Source organism: Ochotona princeps, chromosome 16 (assembly GCF_030435755.1).
Source record: "Ochotona princeps isolate mOchPri1 chromosome 16, mOchPri1.hap1, whole genome shotgun sequence".
In the NCBI taxonomy this organism is placed as follows: Eukaryota; Metazoa; Chordata; class Mammalia; order Lagomorpha; family Ochotonidae; genus Ochotona; species Ochotona princeps.
Window position 1 is genome coordinate 56,348,366 of NC_080847.1, and position 12,961 is coordinate 56,361,326.

The 12,961-nt window shown below is 65.3% G+C and overlaps 2 protein-coding genes across 4 annotated transcripts; one reads left to right on the forward strand and one right to left on the reverse strand.

Annotated features, from left to right (window-relative positions):
* Window positions 1–252: 252 nt before the first annotated feature.
* On the reverse strand, window positions 253–7,301 carry MBOAT7 (membrane bound O-acyltransferase domain containing 7). Of its 3 annotated transcripts, XM_058674344.1 has the most exons (8): window positions 7,079–7,301; window positions 6,557–6,635; window positions 6,325–6,454; window positions 5,824–5,950; window positions 4,642–4,801; window positions 3,775–4,135; window positions 2,370–2,546; window positions 253–632 (listed from the first exon to the last, which is right to left on the reverse strand). In XM_058674344.1, exons 2-8 carry the CDS (start codon window positions 6,630–6,632, stop codon window positions 254–256), a joined length of 1,410 nt encoding a protein of 469 aa, XP_058530327.1. In that variant the 5' UTR covers window positions 6,633–6,635; window positions 7,079–7,301; the 3' UTR covers window position 253. The 3 variants fall into 3 exon arrangements, with proteins under 3 accessions (XP_058530327.1, XP_004596993.2, XP_058530328.1); XM_004596936.2 differs by lacking the exon at window positions 7,079–7,301 and having other exon boundaries at window positions 6,557–6,640; XM_058674345.1 differs by lacking the exons at window positions 5,824–5,950; window positions 6,557–6,635; window positions 7,079–7,301 and having other exon boundaries at window positions 6,325–6,438.
* Window positions 7,302–7,994: 693 nt separating this feature from the next.
* On the forward strand, window positions 7,995–12,728 carry TSEN34 (tRNA splicing endonuclease subunit 34). Its single transcript, XM_058674433.1, has 4 exons — window positions 7,995–8,585; window positions 9,078–9,318; window positions 9,433–9,684; window positions 12,357–12,728. Exons 1-4 carry the CDS (start codon window positions 8,343–8,345, stop codon window positions 12,542–12,544), a joined length of 924 nt encoding a protein of 307 aa, XP_058530416.1. The 5' UTR covers window positions 7,995–8,342; the 3' UTR covers window positions 12,545–12,728.
* Window positions 12,729–12,961: the final 233 nt, after the last annotated feature.

Consider the following 12,961-nt stretch of genomic DNA (forward strand, 5'->3'; position numbering starts at 1 on the left):
GCCATGAGGCGACGGAGAGGTGGTCCCTCCACGGCCGAAACACTGATTTGAGGGCGTCAGGGGAGGTCGCCCGCTCCCGGACCCCTGCGGGCTGGGCATCCGCGGGGGCATGGGCCCGGGAAGTCCTCCACGCGGGACGGCGTGGCTCTCGGAGGGCCTGGACGGCGGCCCCCGGCTGGGCTGCGGTGGCAGGCAGGGTGGTTGGATGGGAAAGGACCTCCTCTCCAGGCTCCCGGCCAGCGAGGCCTCCCCCTCACTCCTCCCGGAGCTTCTCTGCGGCCTGGGGCTGCGCTGCCTTCCTCCGGCCGGGGCCGCCTCCGCCCAGCGCCAGGCCCAGCGCCAGGCAGGCCAGCGCCAGCAGGTGGATGCAGAAGTAGACGGAGGCCCAGTAGCGCAGCGTGTCGCCCATGGACAGCAGCACGAAGCCCATGCACATGTAGTCGTAGGCGCGCATCTTGAGGAACCAGTGCACCCAGTCCCAGGCCTGCTGGCCGCCCGGGCCCAGCCGCCTGCGCAGCGCCGACTCCAGCCGGCTCTCGGCCGCCAGGCACAGCGGCACCGTCAGGAAGCTCAGGTAGTACCCGGGGTGCAGGCCGTGCCAGTAGGCGCTCAGCAGCATGGTCCAGGCGCTCCTGCAGGGCGGGCCGGGGTGAGCTCAGCTCCGGGGGACCCAGCCTGCCCCCACTCTGATCCAGGCCCACCCGGCCTTGCTTCAAGCAACAGAGCCTGCCTGGAACCAGGTCGCCCGCTACCTCCCGTTCCCCCGACCCCAGCCCCAGGAAGCTGAACTCCCGGCCTTGGGGGTCTCTGGTGGAGATGGGTGTCAGGGGAGAGACTCGGCCAGCTGCCGCCGGAGACCTGGCCTCAGCCGGGAGTGGACAGCACCCCCAGCCCCCCTAGGTGCTGCGAGCGCCCTGCAGGGCGCCCCTGGCGGCAGCAGCAGGTTGCACCGCTGATTCTGGTCAGCTGTTCCTGCCGACACCCAGGTGTCCACACCAGCCCCGCTCCTGGCTGCCGGAGGAGTCAGGTAACCGACAGTGCGTGTCAGCCTGGCCCCCGCACTTCCCGCTGCAGGCGACCCCTTCCGTGAAGGTGCCCCCATGCGTCCTGTCCTCACTGCTCCCCCACAGGTCACCCCAAGCCCCTCGGTGCTGGGCCACAGCCCCCTTCCCAGGACGCCACTGCCGCCTGCTCCCTCCCCACCTGAGGCCCCCAGCGGCTCCCCAGGGCTCCCCGGTGCTGTGGAGGAGTGTGTAAAGCCACTGCCTGTGATGCCAGCGTCCCGCACAGGCACTGGCTCTGGCCCTGGCTGCTGTTTCTGACCCTGGTCCATCCCTGCTTACTAACTACGAGGGCAGCAGCACATGGCCCAGGTCCCTCGGTCCTGCATCCACATGACAGAGCCAGATGAAGCTCCTGGCTTCAGACCAGCCCGGCTGGGTTCCGGGGAAATGACCCAGCAGACGGAAGAATCTCTGTGTATGTGCGTAACTCTTTTTCAAATAATTCTTTTTAAATAAAGAGCCCGGTACAGTAGCCTAATGGCTAAAGTCCTCGCCTTGAATGTGCCGGGATCCCATAATGGACGCTGGTTCTAATCCCGGCAGCCCTGCTTCCCATCCAGCTCCCTGCTTGTAGCCTGGGAAAGCAGTCGAGGACGGCCCAAAGCCTTGGGACCCTGCACCTGCGTGGGAGACCCGGAAGAGGTTCCTGGCTCCTGGCTTCGGATCGGCGCAACACCGGCCGTTGTGGTCACTTGAGATTAAATCATTGGATGGAAGATCTTCCTCTCTATCTCTCCTCCTCTCTGTATATCTGACTTCCTAATAAAAATAAGTCTTTAAAAATTTTTTAAAAATCACAAGAGGGGCTGCTGCTGTGGTTAGCAAGTTAAGCCTCTAGCATCCCACTTACGCCCCGGTTCTAATCCCTGCGGCTACACTTCTGATTCCGCTGTTAAGTGCCTGGGACCCTGCACCCACGACAGAGACCTGGAGGAAGCTCCTGACCAGCCCAGCTCTGGTCACTGCAGCCATCTGAGGAGTGACCCTTCCAATCAGCAGACAGACTGATCGTATCTGATATGTGACTCACCTGCCAGGCCCCTGTTTCTATCTGACCCGAAGCCTGCACGCCGCACGAGGCCGGCAGAAGTATTATCCCCACTTAGCAGTGGAGACCAAGCCTTCTCTCCGTCAATACCCAGCTCCTGGGCCCACCTCACACAAGTAGCTACCGCGCAAGCTCAGGAAACTACAACTCCCATGAGGCCCGGGAGCACGGCTCTCCATTAGGGAGCCTGCAGGCCGCCGGGGGATGCCGGGAATTGTAGTTCTTGTCTGCTCCCCGCCAGGGCGGGGCTGACGCACCTCAGCACGTAGGAGCGGGTAGGTGCGCTCTTGTAGATGTACTGCGCCAGCCACCACTGCACCGTCATGTTCCAGTACCGCATGCCGTCCCGCACCCGCACGCAGAAGTCCGTGTTGTAGCAGTCGATGTTGCGGATGGTCTCATAGTCATACTCCAGGGAGGCCGCCTTCTCCGGACTGGGGGTGGGGTGAGGGTGGGGACAGACACGCAGCTCAGCCGGGCCCTCTGCCGCCTGCTGCTGTCCCAGCCCGGAGCTCTAAGGGGCCTGCCCGTTGCAGTCCTGGCAGGCTCTGGCCAGGGCCACGGCTCACAATCCTGGGGGCTAGCAGGGACTGGCCACGGCCCCCTGGCGATCCAGGGAGGACTCCGGGAGGGTCCTGGGTCGCCGGGGGCACGGCGGTTGCTAGGGAAGCAGCATCTGGGAACAAGGTGGCTCTTGGTTGCTAAGGAGATGGTCCAGGCCCTGGGAAGGTGGCCAGGGAGCTCTGTTGCTAAGGAAGAAGCATTCCTTAGCAACAAGGAATGGCTGGGATGCTCAGGAAAGCGTTCGGGGTCCTTGGTAAAGCCACCACCAGGAACATGGCAGTTCCCGGGGAAGTGGCACCCCAGTGCCCCTGGCTGACCTTGGGCGAGGAGCCACCCTGGGTGGGCATGGGGCAGACTGAGAGGAGACTTCAACCCCTGCCTGATTTAGGGGAGCAGGACAGACGGACAATGGCGCCCAGGGTTGTACCCTAGCCCCTGTCCCTGGGGCCAGGTGGACAGTGGAGTCCCAGGGGCAGAGATGAGGTGACATCTGGGTGCCAGGGGCCAGAGTGCCAGCCGCCAGCTCTGCAGCCTCCCCCACCCGGAAGGCACCGGGCAGGGGGCGTGGCAGCAGGGGTCAAGGTCCCCCTGGCTGGAGGGCAGCACAGCCTGGACGCCATTTGCTCAGAAGCAGCAGGCAGCTCACAAGTGCCCTTTCAGGAGCCACAAACAGTGACACTTGCAGCAAAGAAGGGAGGCAAGCCCTGTTGCTAGGGATGCCATGTCCCTAGCAACAGGGTGGCTGGGTGACAGAAGCCGCTCCAGCCACTGGGAGCCACCGGCTTTGGGGGTGACACTTCCACGGCAACAGAGGGGTGATGCTGGTTGCTAAGATTCCACCCTGGGCCTCCTGGCAGGGGCGGCTGACCAAAGGTGGGGCTGGGAGCTAGCAGCAGGGGGTGACGCCAGGTCCCAGGGGTAGCTGCCCTGCAGGGGATGGGGGGACGGGGCCAAGCCAGCCTGCCAGGAGACGCTCGCTACCGCTAAGTGTGGCTGGGGGCCCTGCCTGCTCCCCGCTCTCCTCCCTGCTAGGGGCAGAGCCAGCCCTTGCTGCCGGGGCCTGCCGGGTCGTGGGAAGCCTCCCTCCCGCCGCCTGACCTGCTGGGGGGTGGGCATTGGAGGGTGGGGCCGCCCCCGGCCCGGGCTTTGGCGGCCACGGGGTAGGCCCCGAAGCCGGCAGCAATGCAGCCGCACTCGGCGGCAATCCAGGCCACGTAGAAGCGCATGCGGAAGGCGAAGAAGACCGGGATCATGTAGAAGAGGCGGGCGGGCAGCGGGCGGGCGTAGAAGGCGTCCTCGCGCACGGCCTCCAGCGGGAAGAGGTGCGAGGACAGCAGGAAGAGCAGGCCGAAGAGCGGCGCCGGCCAGGCGCGCCGCAGCAGGGGCCGCAGGCTGGGCACGGCGCCCGGGAAGGGCTGCTCCAGCCAGTCCAGGTAGGTGCGGTAGCGGAAGAAGGGGCCTGCGGAGGGGCGGGGGCGGTCAGCCACGGGCGGGCAGGGGGGCAGGGAGGGCGAGTGCGCCCGGCCACTTGGTACCCGCAGCTCCTGGCTGGGTGACCAGCGGGCAATGGGAGACAGGAGTGAAGACAGGCAAGCCCTGGCCCTTCGGGGCGTCGGGGGTCCCCACCACGGCCACCTGTGTGTTCACACCAGACCACCAGACCGGACTCCGGTGACAGGCAGTGTCTGTCCAGGAGGGCCTGGGGGCGGGTCCCCGCGCCCTCCAGTGAACACCCCGCACAAGCATCTACACACGGGGGAGGCCTGGGATGGAGCCCTGGGCTCAGCCAGCCTGGCCTTCAGGGAGTGGACACCGTGTGCCCAGAGGCCTTGGGGGCTGAGGAGACAACAGGAGGAGATGCTGCCTCCGCCCGCTCCTGGAAGAGGCCGGCACTGCCCAGGAGGTGCAGGCCAGGGCACAGGCTGGGCAGGGCTGGCCGGGGCGCGTGGAGGGCAGCCCACTCACCAGTCATGATTCCCACGTAGCAGTAGCTGTAGCTGAAGGTCTCCATGAGGGACGGCACTTCGGGCAGCAGCCCCAGCGTGGGCCCCTTGCTGAAGCCAGAGGCCATCTCTTTCCTCTGGGCCAGGTGCAGCTCCTGGACCTCACTGGCCAGGCTCACCAGCTGCGCGAGGAGCAGGCAGAGCCCTCAGGCCTGTGCCCGCTCCCCACCCGCCCAGCAGCCGGAGGGATGCGGGGAGTCTGCAGTAGGCACTAAGCTCCCACCCTGCCATGGGCACGTGCTGGGCTGGGCTGGGCTGCGCACTTCTCACCCTGCCCTCACCTGCTCCCAGGAACCCTGCAGCAACACATGCCACCCACAGCCTGCCAATGCCAACTTGGCCTGCAGTCTGCCCTTTGCCCCAGCCCTTCCAGAGGGCCACCCACAGCTCCCCAGGCATCTCCAACCGAGAACCCCAGGGTGCACGCTCGCCCACCTGCACCCAGAGCAGAGGCGGTCCTGGCCGCTCCCTGCCATGGAGCTCATGGCACCCCTGTTCCTCAGATCCAACCCGTGCCACCCCGCAGCCTCCCATTTCCTCACTACCTCCAGGACTTGCCCACGCTAGGCCCAGTACTTCTTCCTTCCGGTTCTGTGCCGGCTGCCGCTCTCTTCCACCCGGGCAGCAAGGGGGTGCTCAGGCTTGGGGGCAGCTGCTGGCTGCCGTCCCACCATCGCCACATCCCATCCCATCCTCCCTCAGCACCACAGCAGCCACTGGCAAATGGTAAGAGTTGCCCGGCAGCAAACGAGCCAACCTCTGGCCGCAGCTCTCGGCACCCCAGGAGCTGCCTGACCTGATCCCTCTGGCCACCAGGCCTCGCTGCCGTCCCTCCTGACCTGCCTGCTCCCTGCCTTCAGCTGAGGCTGCGCCAGGGCCTGGCCCGTCCCCCCGGGAGAGGGGCAGCCAGAACCCGGCCCTTCTCCCTGCATGCTCTGGGCCAAGTCCTCTGGGCCAGGGCTGGTCTTCCTCCTCTGTAAGAACAGAGGAGCTCCGGCAGGTGCCAAAAGGGAGAGGTGAACCCTAGCCCGGGGCTGTGGGACAGGTACTGTCCTACCCGCAGGGGGTGTGGGAGATAACTGGCCTCCGCCCCATGGGACCGGAGAGGGGGAGGAGGGGCAGGGGCAGCAAGCCCCAGGCTGACCTTGAGTGTGAGCAGCAGTTGCACGGCGTTGGTGAAGGGCGTGGGCGTGGGCAGGCCCAGCAGGCTGAGGGCTCGGAAGAACAGCAGATACGAGAAGGTCCAGGCCAGGGCCAGGGCGTGACAGGAGCTGAGGCAAAGGCAGGAGGCTGGCTGGGCGGGTGCCCCCACATCCCTCACCCAACACCACAGCAGGAAGGGTGATGTTGGCACGGAGTGGACATGCGTGACACCGTGGGACGAGGGGCACAGCCACGTGGGACACAGCAGGGAAGGGTCCCGCCGCGGGGAGAGGACCTCCCCGCCCTCCATCTCAGACACCACACCCCCTGGGCCTGGCCAGGGCAGCTTCATGTGGACGGTGGCAGGGCCAGCTGACCCCTGCCCACGGTCGCGCGGATGTGGAGGACTGGGGTAGATGCGCAGAGGAGCAAGGCGGCTGAGACAGCGTGACAGAAGCACACTGGTGGCGCGGTTTCCCCTCCTTTCCCACTCCGTTCTCACCAGGGCTGCGCCTGAATGAGGGCCCAGGTCCCCAGGACGGTGACCAGCGAGTGCAGAGTGTGGGGGCCGCAGGTGAAGAGCGTGAGGCCCAGGCCCACGGCTGCTGCCCCCCATCGCTTCAGTCCAGGCCCTGTGGGGGTACGGGGAGAAGGGCCAGCGGGTGAGCCTGACCCCTGGGCGGGGCGCCCCTCCCCTGCGTTGTCCACTCACCGAGGGGGGGGACCTGACTCACCAGCTTTCTTAAAGAGGAAGCCGATGGGGATGGAGATAAGAAGAACCACCAGATAGGTCCACTCCTCGGGCGACATGGTCTGCAGAAGGGACAAGGCGGGCGTTCCGGGGTCTGCTCCCTTGCCCCCTCCTCCTTCCACGGAGCCCCTCCCCTCCCGGGAGAGCCCCGAGCCCCACCAGTACTCCCTCTCCTTGGAGAGCCAGGCCTCCTCCACTGGCCACAGGCCCCCCGGCCCGCTGCCCCACACCCCCGCAAACTCCAGCTATCCACAAGGCCCCTCCTAGACCCTTCTCTCCGACAGCCCTCCTCCCTGCTGCCCAGTCCCGGGGGAGCGGAACCTCACCCCGCGCATCTCGGGCAGCCGGAGCGCCGGCCGAGCCACAGGCGGTTACGCCACACATCGCGGTGCCGGCGCCCTCCCTGCACCCCGCGCCGCTGCACCCCACACCCCAGCGCCCCCGCACCCCGCGCCCCCGCACCCCGCGCCCCCTGCACCCCCCGCCCCCGGCTCCCTCGGCCCACCTGAGCGGCCCTCCCGGGAGGAAGCGGCCGAGCAGTCCTGGTCCGCGGCCCGCGCCGCTCGGGCCACACCTCCCACGCCGCTCTGTGGACGCAGGGCCGAGCACACCACGGGGCCGGGCTAGGCGGCCGCAGGCGGTGCAGATCGGCGGGGCGCTCGACTCTGCATCCGCCCAGCGAGGGCCCCGCGAGCCCCTAGTACGTGAGGGGCGGGGCCTGCGGCTCGGGGGCGGGGCCTGCAGCTCGGAGGGGCGGGGCCTCGCCTCCGGCCGCGGCGGAAGCAGCAGCGCCCAGGGCTCCGGGGCGGGGCCACACACTTCGGCTCGCTCCGTTGACAGCCGAGTACGCCAACCGCTGTTCGGCCGTGGGCGGGGCCACCAGTTCGGCCGGGTGTGGGCGGGGTCATAAGCTTCGGTTTATTTCGGCCACAGCCGAAGTTGGAGTGCAACGTTCGGATGGAGGCGGGGCCACGAACTTCGGCTCCCTTCGGAGATGGTCGGGTCCGAGTAGCGTCCATGCTCGGTTTGCGACCTCGAGTGGGCGGCACTCCCGAGGGCCGCGTGGACCCAGGGTTCAGGACAGGGGAATAAACTTCACTTTCCTAAATCTTACAACCGCTAAGGGAGTGCTGCGGAACCCCGACTTCCCACCGCGCAGAAGCGGCGGGATGACGCGGTTGATCCAGGGGTCGCCATGAGTGGGCCGCGAGCGGACCCCGAGAGACAGGCCCGCCTGATTTGGGGCTCGGTCGTAGGGCGGGAACCCCTAAACCGGGTAGCGCGGGCGGCGGAGTGGGCGGGGCCCGGGCTGCAGAAGAGACGGGCGTCGAGAACACCCGAACGCCGACTCGTGCGCGTTCGGCGGATCCGGGAACACCCGAACGCCGACTCGTGCGCGTTCGGGAGGGGCGGGGACTGTAAGCACCTGACTCAAAGCGCGAAACTCCAAGCGAGCCGAACGTCGGTGACTCCGAGGGGCGGCGCCCGAGCCCGGCAGGAGGCGTGGCCGGGCCGCGCTCAGGTTTCTTCCGGTCCGGGCGCGGGGCTCGCGAGCCTGCAGGGAGGCCGAGGCGGCTTCCTCGCGAGGAGGAGCCAAGATGGCCGCCCCGGAGGGGGCGTGGCGCCGCGGCCGCGAGGGCGGGTCCCGCGGGGCTGACCCTCAGTGAGGTGCCGACCACCGGGCCCGGCCCCGCAGGTGCCGAGCGAGGTCCCGCCCCGCCGAGGACCCCGGGCCGTGTGGCTTGCCCTGCCGGCTGCCCCGCAGGAGGATGCTGGTGGTGGAGGTGGCCAATGGCCGCTCCCTGGTGTGGGGGGCCGAGGCGGTGCAGGCGCTGCGGGAGCGCCTGGGAGTCGGGGGCCGCACGGTGGGCGCCCTGCCCCGCGGGCCCCGCCAGAACTCGCGCCTGGGCCTCCCGCTGCTGCTGATGCCTGAAGAGGCCCGGCTGCTGGCCGAGATCGGCGCCGTGACCCTGGTCAGCGCCCCGCGCCCGGATCCCCGCCAGCACAGCCTGGTAAGGGGGGGCCGGGAGAGGAGGGGGCGAGCAGGCGGGACCCCCGAGGGGTGCTGGGGGGCGAGCAGGCGGGATCCCCGAGGGGTGCTGGGGGGCGAGCAGGCGGGACCCCCGAGTGGTGCTGGGGGGCGAGCAGATGGGACCCCCGAGGGGTGCTGGGGGGCGAGCAGGCGGGACCCCCGAGGGGTGCTGGGGGGCGAGCAGATGGGACCCCCGAGGGGTGCTGGGGGACAAGCCAGCGGGACCCCCCGAGGGGTGCTGGGGGTGAGCAGATGGGACCCCCGAGGGGTGCTGGGGGGGCGAGCAGGCGGGACCCCCGAGGGGTGCTGGGGGGCGAGCAGGCGGGACCCCCGAGGGGTGCTGGGGGTGAGCAGATGGGACCCCCGAGGGGTGCTGGGGGACAAGCCAGCGGGACCCCCGAGGGGTGCTGGGGGGGCGAGCAGGCGGGACACCCGAGGGGTGCTGGGCTGGCAGCCGAGTTGCACTTGGCAGGCTCTAGCATCCTTCAAGCGCCAGCAGGAGCAGAGCTTCCAGGAGCAAAGCGCCCTGGCAGTGGAGGCCCGCGAGGCCCAGCGGCAGGAGCTCCGGGAGAAGATCGCCCAGGGCCAGGCCGCCAAGAAGCAGAGGCTGGAGCAGGCTGCGGGGGCCGGCGGGGCCCAGGAGGCCGCGGGCAGCCAGGCTGGCCCCGAGCAGGCCCAGGAGGGCCAGGCTGCCGGGGAGCAGGAGGAAGCACGTGAGCGTGGGCCTGGCGGGCCGGGACCTGGGAAGACGGGAGGAGCTTTGGGGGGACTCTGGGCGTGGGGTCCCCACTGTGTACCCCGAGTGAACAGGTCCTCCCGTCCCCCAGCCCCCTCCCAGCCCGGGCCTTCGGATGAGCTGGCCCCCTTGCCCAGGTCGGCGCTGCTCGTGCAGCTGGCCACTGCCAGGCCCCGGCCCGTCAAGGCTCGGCCGCTAGACTGGCGTGTGCAGTCCAAGGACTGGCCGCACGCCGGTCGGCCGGCCCACGAACTGCGCTACAGCATCTACAGGGACCTGTGGGAGCGTGGCTTCTTCCTCAGTGCGGCCGGCAAGTTCGGCGGTGACTTCCTGGTGTACCCAGGTGAGTCCAGGCTGGGACCTCCGGCCACCCCCGTCCCTGCAGTCCCAGCGCATTCTTCCTTCTTTCATTGACTTTAAGTGGGAACCCTCGGGCAGCATTGTGGCATAGAGTAAAGCCTCCTGAGGCGCTGGTTCGTGTCCCGGCTGCTCTGCCTCAGATCTGAGTGCCGGCTTGTGGCCTGGGAACACAGCGGAGGATGGCCAAGAGCTGGTCACCTGCCAGCCACAGGGGAGCCCAGAGGAAGGTCACCTGCCAGCCACAGGGGAGCCCAGAGGAAGGTCCTGACGCCTGGCCTTGGGCGGGCGTGGCCAGCTGGGGAGTGAGCCGGCAGATCCAGGACCTAGGTCTCAGCTTCTAATTCTTTCAAATAAACAAGTCCTTAAAAAAAGATAAAAATTGGAAAATACCCGAAGTGATTATATAGGTTACACAACTAACATTGCATCAGTTATGTCTTTAAAGACCTATTTACTTGGAAGGCAGAGACAGATCCTGCAATGCACTGGTTTACTCGCCAAGTGGCTGAGTGGGCAGAGCTGAGCCAAGTAGAAGCCAGGAGCCCGGAGCTCCATCCAGGCCTCCCACATGATCCCCAGGCTTTGGGCTGCCTTCTGCTTGCCCGGGCTTAGCAGAGAGCTGGATCAGACACAGAGCGGCCAGGATCCCAGCCAGCACCCCAGGAGGCAGCTCAGCTGGCTCTGCCACAGTGCCAGGCCCCAATCGGGCAGACTTTAAGGGAACTTTTGGATCATCCGATCTCTTTGCAGGAGATGGGGAGGCATGGTGTCATAGCCAGGGCTGGGCCAGGAACAGCCAGGAACCTCTTCCAGGTCTCCCGTTTGGGTCCAGGGGCCCGAGCTCCATCCTTTTGTAAAATATTTCCTTTAGTCTGCTGGAGTCACTTGTCACCAAGTATGGACATGACCTTGTCACCAGATGACTGAGGTTCTGATTCCTTAGGCCAGCCTTCTTTTTTTTTTTTAATTTATTTATTTTTATTGGAAAGTCAGATATACAGAGAGGAGGAGAGACAGAGAGGAAGATCTTCTATTCACTGATTCACTCCCCACATGACCGCAAAGGCTAGAGCTGTGTGCGATCCAAAGCCAGGAGCCTCTTCCAAGTCTCCCACACAGGTGCAGGGTCCCAGCCGTCCTCGACTGCTTTCCCAGGCCACAGGCAGGGAGCTGGATGGGAAGCGGGGCTGCCGGGATTAGAACCAGTGCCCCGGGCCCAGGCCAGCTGTCTTTCAGACAACGCTGTTATAAAGTAACTGATTTTGCACCACTTTTATTACTGTGACCATGGCAGAACAATGTCTCCTAGACTCTGACCTATAAAGTTGTCCCAATGGAGTCTGTTCATCTTAGTGCTACAGAGATCACAACAACTTACCAGTCCGAGTTCACCAGGTTGAACTCAGCATGGCTGTAGCTGATTAAGAAATTTATATAATTACTCTTTGCTCGCCTCTCTTACTAATTGAACGATTGATCAGCCAGTAAAAGGGGCCTCCCAATCAAAGTTTGAGTAGGTTTTAAGTCTCCTCTAAAAACACCAGGTAGGAAAACAGCTCCTGAAGTATCAGCACATTTAATGCCCTCACTCAAACAGCGTTCTTCACTCCCATTGGTTTTCCCAAAGTCATCTTGGTCAGGAGAACCTGGGATGTTTATTAGGAAGACACACCGTGGCTCTGCCGGGCTGCGAGGCTGGCATGGGCTGGGCTGTGCCCGCTGGCTGATGGCGGGAGGGTGCTTACGGTGGCACAGCAGCTTCCATGCTGGTGGCTGTGTCAGCGCCAGGCCTTCCCTGCAGAGGCAGCGGGGCAGCCACGCTGTATCAAAACGAGGAAACATCCAAGTTCAACAGCTGCATTTGATGGTAGGATCATTTAAGATACTCATATACCAAAACTATGAAACTGAAAGTGGTTTCTTTGGGTCATGAAGATTTCCTTTTCCCTATGGCAGTCACCTAAGGTGGTTTTAACCCTTTGCGAAAACGCGTGGAGGTGCGCAGCTGTGAGTGATGCCTTGACCACACTTCCTTTCTCCTGAGGAAAAGTGAATTTCTGAGAACTTCTGGCTGGCCCTGTAATTTAAGTTAAAATTGGCTCCCACCCCCCTTTTCACCCACTAACGGGTCTGCCCTGGTCAGCTTGTTGTGGCTCCCAACTAAAATGTCCAGGAGGAGAAGTTAGGTTCGTCTGCACCCACTCCACTGGCCTGGCATCTGCTGGCGGAGCCCCAGCACAGGGTCACCCTGAGCGCAGGAGGGGAGGGACACGGGGTGCCCCGCTCACCCACCAGGAGCTCCGACAGGCTCCCACAGAATCCCACCTCCAGGCTCTGAACGAGATCCTGCCTCCCCTCTGCCCCTCAGCGTCCACATTAACCCACACGGTTGCCCTGAGCTGGGGTTCAGGCGTCTGCGAGCTTGGGGAGCCACACCCTGTTCGCACCACACCACGTCCCTGGTTGGTGTATAGTACGCATACACTTCCTCTGGGGCGTGCGGGGGATTCAGCCGCTGCGGGATGGGCTGTTGGCATTTGTCGGCCTTCACGAGGGATGGCGGATGGCTGCCACCGCTGTCCAGGGCCGCAGGGTCCCCAGTGCCTACTGAGCCGTCCCTGTCACACTCCAGCCTCTACTTGTCTCTGTCCTCAGGTGACCCGCTGCGTTTCCACGCCCACTACATTGCCCAGTGCTGGGCCCCTGAGGACCCCATCCCACTGCAGGACCTGGTGGCTGCCGGCCGCCTGGGGACCAGTGTCCGGAAGACCCTCCTGCTGGGCTCCCCGCAGCCTGATGGCACGGTGGTCTACACATCCCTGCAGTGGGCAGGCCTGCAGTGACCGGCCCGCGCCCACCACCCAGAACTGCCACCTGCCCCTGTTGGACTCCACCCCTGGGGGCTCCCCCGCGCCCCGCTGTGGCACCCAGTGGCCATGCTGATTTTGTAGTTACTCATTGGCAAGCTGGGACCTTCTTGGATGAGGAACCACAGTGGCTTCATCTCTGTTTTCCATGGGCTTGGGACGCAGGGGATCTCAATAAACGTGTTGACCAAACCTCGGAGTCTGCGGTTTGAATCCCCGTGCCGACACTGAGAAATGGGGTGTGGGCAGCTGAAGGAACTCTCAATTCCTCCATATCACATCGTAAGGGCAGTTCAAACACTTGGTGAAGAGAAGGGAGTGAAATTGGGAGGTTTTATTTTGATGCAGAAGATGTTTGAAATCACACTGGCCCTTGCTCTACCATTTTTAAAA

Coding starts and splice junctions, on each gene's coding strand:
- TSEN34 (XM_058674433.1), top strand. CDS start 8,343: ATGCTGGTGGTGGAGGTGGCCAATGGCCGCTCCCTGGTGTGGGGGGCC. Junction 8,586..9,077: donor ATCCCCGCCAGCACAGCCTG/GTAAGGGGGGGC, acceptor TGCACTTGGCAG/GCTCTAGCATCCTTCAAGCG. Junction 9,685..12,356: donor TGACTTCCTGGTGTACCCAG/GTGAGTCCAGGC, acceptor CTCTGTCCTCAG/GTGACCCGCTGCGTTTCCAC.
- MBOAT7 (XM_058674344.1), bottom strand. CDS start 6,632: ATGTCGCCCGAGGAGTGGACCTATCTGGTGGTTCTTCTTATCTCCATC. Junction 6,455..6,556: donor CTTCCTCTTTAAGAAAGCTG/GTGAGTCAGGTC, acceptor GTACCCCCACAG/GGCCTGGACTGAAGCGATGG. Junction 2,547..3,774: donor CAATGCCCACCCCCCAGCAG/GTCAGGCGGCGG, acceptor CCCCACCCCCAG/TCCGGAGAAGGCGGCCTCCC.